The 7,878-nt window shown below is 25.1% G+C and overlaps 1 protein-coding gene across 5 annotated transcripts; it reads right to left on the bottom strand.

The window, feature by feature from the left end:
• LOC114119663 (uncharacterized protein CG4449) lies at positions 1 to 4,841 on the bottom strand. Of its 5 annotated transcripts, XM_027981301.2 has the most exons (12): positions 4,311 to 4,682; positions 3,794 to 3,842; positions 3,642 to 3,718; positions 3,483 to 3,569; positions 2,690 to 2,768; positions 2,535 to 2,621; positions 2,309 to 2,392; positions 2,106 to 2,189; positions 1,865 to 2,003; positions 1,659 to 1,781; positions 1,446 to 1,590; positions 1 to 633 (listed from the first exon to the last, which is right to left on the bottom strand). In XM_027981301.2, exons 4-12 carry the CDS (start codon positions 3,559 to 3,561, stop codon positions 329 to 331), a joined length of 1,125 nt encoding a protein of 374 aa, XP_027837102.2. In that variant the 5' UTR covers positions 3,562 to 3,569; positions 3,642 to 3,718; positions 3,794 to 3,842; positions 4,311 to 4,682; the 3' UTR covers positions 1 to 328. The 5 variants fall into 5 exon arrangements, with proteins under 5 accessions (XP_027837102.2, XP_027837101.2, XP_027837103.2 ...); XM_027981300.2 differs by lacking the exons at positions 3,642 to 3,718; positions 3,794 to 3,842 and adding an exon at positions 4,692 to 4,841 and having other exon boundaries at positions 4,311 to 4,468; XM_027981302.2 differs by lacking the exon at positions 3,642 to 3,718.
• Between the last annotated feature and the right edge of the window lie 3,037 nt (positions 4,842 to 7,878).

Below are 7,878 nucleotides of genomic sequence, written 5' to 3'. Positions count from 1 at the left end.
AATGTGTTCATGTTTTTCAATTATAATTATAAACAACAATGAAAATATGTTGACAGTATCAAATAAAATTCACACAAATGATCAAAATTGATCTAAAAATCGTATACAAATAAACATAAGTTGTATAACAAAATATAGGACGGTTACATTGATAATTTAATAATAAAAAGTTAAGTTTCTATCAATTAATAACCAACACACAAAACACAAATATTAATAGTTGTAACATTTGACAATTATACAAAATTATAAAAAAATATTTATTAGAATAAATTCTGCCTTATATATTAAACTATAATTTTTGTTGATACAAAATCTAATTCTTATGTTAATTTTTCTGGAAAAGTTCAAAACATTCATCTCCTTCGAGATCCAAGCTTTTCATTGTATCCATAAATTTAACTTTATCACCATCAAACTCTAATGTAAACGAGTCTATATCAAATCCTAACAATTCTTTGAGTTTAATATACATAATTAACATTTTATCAGTTTTCTTCAACTCAATAGTAATAGGTCTTTTTACATCCTTTTGTTTGACATGGAATTGCACCATTTCATCTTGCGGTTCTTCTTCAACTTCTGGAACATCAGGTGTATCATAAGGACTTTTATAAAATTCTATATCACCATCTAAAAATAAAATCAAGACAATCATTACTCAACTTATTAAATGAAGACAAAAACTAAAAATATAACCTATTATTATTAAATTTTAAAATCATTAATAATTTTAGAGAATATAGGGATAATCTTGTGGTATATATTAAACATAAATAAAAAAATAAACATAAAAGATAATTTAGGTAAAAATTAATTTTAAGATGACATCATACCTGTAAGTACAAATGTACAATATATAGTATAATTTTAAAATTTTCCCAGGTCATATGGGTTTTTATAGTTTTTTCCAATGTTGCTAAGAGTCCTAAATTTGGTTCTCACAAGATTTTTTTATATTGCCACGAAAACTAGATTTGGGTTAAGTTAGGTTAGGTATAATACTGTTTTTTTATTAACCGATACCCAGAATTAGTTCTAATTTATCAGTTTTTTATCATTAAATTTATTATCTACAGATTGCACACTATATTTTGACATGAATAGCGAAAATCTAAGATTATTATTATAATTTATGTTATTCACAGTCATTAAACTCTATTTGTTGCAATAATAAATGTTATAAAAAGTTGTGTAACAATAAATATTAAGGCAATACAACTTGTAAAAACAAATAAATAATGATAATGCATTATTTTCATTTGAGTTTCACTTGCATATCTGGTCTTAATCAATAATTACCCCTGTATTTGGCCATTAACAAAATTATCTGATTTACAACAATAATTACCTATGTATTTGGTTAACAATGTTATTAACGGGCAAATAATGTTAAATCATCATTCATAAAAAAATATATACTTAATTTCAAATTATAATATTACCAATGAAATCTATTATCTTATAATTAATTGAATTTGGTGTATCTTTTGGCGAAAGAAGCTTATTATGTAGATCCAAACGAACATGTGAAAGATCTATATCTTCTAATTTTGCAAAATGTTCGTAAATACTTGAAATTGACTGATGCTAATTAAACAAAATAACATAAATAAATATATAAATATTAATAACAGGTTGTCAACAAAAATTCTAACCATTCTAAGAGGAAAACAATGTGTGCGCATTTTTCGCCAATAGACTTTGACATTCATAATTCGATTTGCTTGAGCTAAAGCATCTTCTAATTCAGCCTCTTCAATTTGTCTCTTTTTCCAATTCTAATAAATGTAAAAATATATTATATAAGGTTAAAGTATAAAGTTATAAAAAAAATATCTTAAACTATCAATACATAACTTACAGACATGATATTTTCGACATCCTCCAATTTGTTATCATTAGATTTCTCTGTCATTATTTTAGGTGGTGGCATATTATAACCATCATAAAAATCTCCAATACATATTACTGATCCATTCTCATTTTCAGGCTCTTTATTTCTTAATATGAAGTAAATTACACAAAAATAAATAAATTAATAGTATATTATTTTTATTATTTAATAATTAATTATATACTTTCAAAACAAGTTAAAAATATACCTTTTTGACCTTTGCCGATTACGTTGAGGTTTAGATTGGTCAGAAGTACTTGCTGTTAAATTTAAATCAGTATTAACATCTGAACTATAAAAAATAATTAGTATTATATATTTTTAATATAAAATTTTAAAATATAATCTTTTATAAGCTTTTATCATTATTTTATTTATTTATTTTACTTTCAAAACAAGTTAAAAATATACCTTTTTGACCTTAGCCGATTACGTTGAGGTTTAGATTGGTTAGAAGTACTTGCTGTTAAATTTAAATCAGTATTAACATCTGAACTATAAAAAATAAATAATATTATATATTTTTAATATAAAATTTTAAAATATAATCTTTTATAAGCCTTTATCATTATTTTATTTATTAACTAATTGTGTAAACTGTATAATAATTAAAAAAATATATAAATATAAAACCTACTTGGTTGATTTTTTAGTCCGTTTACTCCTCAAATTATAAGAGGGGAGGCTATCTTGCTTTGCATCAACAACAATTTCAGTCTGTGAACTATAAAAATTAAACGTTATTATGTGCAGTTCAAACTAAAAACTACAATATTTAACATTATGTTATACCTAGTACTAGAAATAATCATCACTTCTTCGCAATCCACAGGGGACTCATTGATTTTATTTTTCCTTTCCATTTCAAGCTCTAAAAATTGTACATATAAACAATGATGATATAAAACATGATAGCCGATAGGTATTTATGATTAATAAAAATATATTTTACGATAAAAACATACTGAGCTAATTTTAAAATAATTAATTGATCATATTAAAATTGTATGCAATATGTAGGTATTTTGTATTTAACAATTAAAATGTAATAAATAATATAGTTAATAAGTTAATATTGAAGATTATATAAAAATAATAAAAATAATTTTAGGTTCAAACGAACATGGCCACTTAGATGAATTAACAACATAAAAAATTTGTGTTCATCATCACCAGTTTTATGTCGTTAGCTTTAATATCAGAGCAAATATACTTATTATACTAAGATAAGAAAATTATCTTGGTCATAACATAGTTTTATTGATATTTAAATTTTAAAATGAATGAGTATTTTAAAATTGCAATGTTATATGTAGTTATAAGTTTATACTCACTTTAAAATTATAGGTTAAAAATATCAATAGAAGCCTATGAGATGCCCTAAATAATTTTCTTACTTTTAAGTTTTATAAAAGATCAACTTATACTATAATTTTAAAGCTAACAAAACAGGATTGGTTTCGCATAATAAAAATTTAGTATGTTGTTGGATTATTATAAGACGGAAACAAAAGAAATAGGTTCAGTATCATAATATACAACATAAATTTCTATATAAGTACACATAAATATAATAGGGACTCACTTCGATATTGTGCGACAAAATCATAAGGGTTATCATCTTCTTCGTCAGATAGATCCATTATGTTTTTATTACTCACCATTAGTGTATCTAATACATCATAACAAAATTAATTATTAATAGTTATTATATTTTAATACTTTTGTAAGTTATTTTACATACATCAGTGGCGAATTCTGACTCTGATGTATAGGCATGCTCATATATCATAATGTATTATAGTTCTATTCAATTTATAACTAATAAATAATACACAAGTATTAATTTATAAATAAGAATTTAATTTAATATATATTATATACAATAGCACTTACTTAAATAATACTTTAATAATTGTAATTGAGACTTGACTAACTCTTTTAACTAAAATAAAAAAAATTGTAATTTACTCGTAGGTAAGCGTAAATTTTATAAATTACATTGAAGAAGCGCAACAAAATGAGCATGCATCAATACGCAGCAGCTAGTAGAGGGGGTCTCAGAGTAATTGGTTTTTTTACAACGATAATAAGGGTCGTATAGCTTACGCACACATCTATCGCATGCTCTGTCATTAAATGTTAGAATAGAGTTAAACACAGATACCTAAGTAGGGATAACAGAAATAAATGAATTAATGTAACATTATATTTCTTTTAAAATATGTAATATATTATTGATTATAAAATAATTTTTGTATTTTGATTAATAACGCTTTTATTTCTAAGCATGCGGCGCATGCTGAACATGCCTGGAAAATTCGCCACTAGCATACATTAGTAGTTGTTTCAAAAATGAAAAACATTATAATTTAACTAATTATGAAAAGAAAAACACCAAATTTCCACATACCTTCAAGTTCTTATTACCGTTTACTGTAAACCGAGACAATTCTACAAAACAAACGGTCTTACTAGGAAAACTGGACAATTTATACAGAATCTTGAATCTGTATTAGAGTCTAAAGATACGGACGCGGGACGATATTATCGTGAATAACCTGAATTTACCTACGGAAAAAAGTAGATATAGGTTATAACCACGACAAATTAAATAACCATCCCTGCCTCCAGTTTGTAACGGAAAAGCAGGCCATGGAAGCAGTAACGAAAAACCATAACGGGTCGTGCACAGAGAATCCTTATAAGTGATAACTAAATAACTGATTACCACAGATATATGCTAATATAAAATATAATAATAGTATTGGAATAATATATCTGTGCGGATTACCGAGATCGTTAAACGCCAAGTGCAAAAACGATCCGTTGGAGGCATTAGTAGTGGCCAGTGTGAGGTCCGCATTCCAATCATTGAACTGTATTATGATCATAATATCATAGTTCAATGATTCGAATTTGTAGACAAAACTTAACACCTAAAACCATGGAGGTAGGCAAAACGAACGTTTATTCACGGTAGGAGTTGTCAACGTAAGTGTAAGATGAATAAAACCCGAATGTCGTTATTAACTAAAACACGGCTATACTTCTGTCGAAGCATACCATGTTTTAAGGAGTAGTATTTAGGCTTTTCATATTACATGAACATTACGGCTATGTCAATGTGTGAGAAGTAAACGAAAATTACTGTGTGTAATTCGTTATCGAATTTTCGCGACAAAATTTGAATTCTCAGATTTACGATAGGTAATCATCAAAATAAGCCAGGCCGCAAGAGAATTGTCGGAAAAAGATATACTATTATTATTTTTCTACACAACTATTAAAAATATTCATTCATAATATTAGTCGCGGCGTACCCACATTATAGAAAAATTAATTCACATAGAATAAAAACGAGTAACTATTGATAACTGTATTATTTTGCTGTATTTATTATTATTATTGATCGCAAATCATTTAACAAAAAACCATAATAATAATAAATCGTGGCCAAGTGGGTATAACCGTTCTGCTGTACACATTATATTATGGTGTCGTGTGGATCATGACTATATTATAAAGGAGTGTTAAATTTATAAATTTGAATCCAATGATATGTATTACTGTTTGAAAAAAAACGATTCTAAACGGAGCTATAACAAAATTCTGAAATTATTTAATAGTAAATCGTTATTTTACGAGTGAATTTTGGATTTTGTAAAAATTTAAAAGAAGGATAAAAATTTTTTATTGATCAACGTTCTTTTACAATTATTATAAGCCAAATTTATGAAAAACCTTGTATTAAATTGTCAACTCTTAGCTACATATACAAGTATACAACACAAAAGATTCTGAACGAAGTGATATAAATTATGAATGTTTTGGTTTTACAATGATGTGTGTTTTTTTTTTGTTTTTGTGTCTATGTACAGCATAATTTGTCGAAATATTGTTTCAATTTCAAACTTTGGGGGTGGTTTCTGATGGCAAAGTGAATATCCTTGGTAAATTATAGATGTCAAGAGTAAATATTTTTCAGTAGGTTTCAAATAAATCGGGGAAAACAAAAAAAAAAGTGACGAAAAACAGAAATTTTTACGCAAAACTAGTTTTTGACTAAATCGATTTTCGAAGTATTTTATTTAGAAGTGTCGATAAAAAAACTTGAAAATATAATAATACAAGGTTCTTTATAAGTTGTTCTTATTGTAATTAACAAAAATCAAAAATTGTTAGTTACAATTTTTTTTTTATAAATTTTTATAGTTAAAATTTTAACGAAATACGTATGTCAAAATCACGAAAATTTGCAAGCAATTTTGTAGTTGAAAAATCATAAAAAATGTTGTGTTTATATATCTAAGGTTAAAAAATGCAGCACTAAGTTTTCCTTCAAATTGCTAAAGAGAAAACTCGAAACGTCGTTGTAGGAAAAATGTTATGTGCATTTGAATTTTAAATTTTTACGAAATTGCGTAACGATTTTAAATATTTGTTATTATTCAAAAAGTATAAGTCGTACTTATACTTGAAAATTTCACCATTTATTAAGATAAGCATTTTCTTTGCATGATTTAATTTTCAAAATATTTCGTTTATTCTAATGGTATTTATAGTTTTTTTTTTTAAAAATATCGTTAAAAATTTTTTGCTGAGTCAAAATCCTTGAAAATTTAGTACAAAGTTCCTCATAAGTTAGCATTATAGTGATTCAAAAATTATAAAAATATATATTTTTTTTATTAGCGATTGAAGTTCTAATATTGACAAAAATTCGTAAAATACATGAATATTTGTAGATATAATTAATAAAAAAATGTGTAGAAGTAGCTAAGAGTTAGAAAATTTAATACAAGATTTTCCATGAGTTTGGCTTACACTTATTACAAAAGAACTTATGTTTTGGTGTATTTAGGCCATTAAAACCACTTTTTTCTCCAACCACTAGAAATTATGAATCTAGGAAAAAAAGACCAAGGAAAAAAGAACAATTTTTAGAAATTTTAAACAGTGTCCCACTAATCAATATTTTTTTTAAAAAAAAATTTAATATAATGCATAGACACTTATGCTATATTTTCGGTATTCATTTTTTAATTTTTATAACTGAAAATAAAAAACTTAAAAATTGATAAAAAAAATCCGAAACATTCAATATAGTCAAATTGTAAATCTTACTTTGAGATTTATTTGTATGGTAAATTTTTTAAGTATTAAAAAATAAAAAACGTAGCGCAAGTGTCTATGAATTAAATTTTTAAAATATTGCATAGAACCAGGGTTGGGCAAGATACTAAAAAAAAAAGTATCATGATACATGATACTTGCATTTAGTGTATCTAGATACAAGTATACAACTGATAGAAGATACAAGAATACAAGATACATGTATATATATATTAAACACAATAAAGCTTAGTATAATAATATAGAGTAAGATGCATTTTTATTACTGGAAATTTCTCATGTAGACTTTTCATACTTTAATAACTATAATTTGAGTGAACATATGTCTATTGACAGTCGTTGAAGTGTTCAAGTGTTTTCATTAAATTGTTATACTTCAATTTTTTAAATACATTTGAAATGGACATTTTTAAATCTAATAAAGGAGGTGAAAAAGTAGCTTTTGAAGGATATACTTATATCACAAAGCACAAAGGTAAAAACTATTTTACATGGAAATGTTCGACCAAAAATTACGGTGTTAAAAATATTGATTAGTGGGACACTGTTTAAAATTTTTAAAAATTGTTCTTTTTTTCCGTGTTCTTTTTTACTTGTTCTTTTTTTCCGATTACCCGTAGTCACGTAAACCTGGTAGACGACAGACGTGACTAGTTATAAATTATAATGATTACTAATTAGTAATTAATAATATAATATTGTGAATTTATGATATAATGATACTGTCTTTGTCCTATTATGGTTCTCAATGCTAAAGAAACAAAGACAGTAAAATCCGATAGGCTGAATGACGAATATGACAATATTATAATAATATTTATCCATTATTATCATTATCAGTTATC

This window comes from Aphis gossypii, chromosome X (assembly GCF_020184175.1).
Source record: "Aphis gossypii isolate Hap1 chromosome X, ASM2018417v2, whole genome shotgun sequence".
Classification (NCBI taxonomy): Eukaryota; Metazoa; Arthropoda; class Insecta; order Hemiptera; family Aphididae; genus Aphis; species Aphis gossypii.
Note: the sequence above shows the minus strand (reverse complement) of the source record. Positions and strands in the feature narration are given on the sequence as shown.

What these genes read in the sequence shown, in the direction of transcription:
- LOC114119663 (XM_027981300.2), bottom strand. Translation starts at nt 3,561, where the DNA reads ATGGTGAGTAATAAAAACATAATGGATCTATCTGACGAAGAAGATGAT. An exon ending in TTTTGTCGCACAATATCGAA is followed by an intron (nt 2,769 to 3,482) that starts GTGAGTCCCTAT and finishes TACAATTTTTAG; the next exon opens with AGCTTGAAATGGAAAGGAAA. An exon ending in AATCGGCTAAGGTCAAAAAG is followed by an intron (nt 2,190 to 2,308) that starts GTATATTTTTAA and finishes TATTTTTTATAG; the next exon opens with TTCAGATGTTAATACTGATT.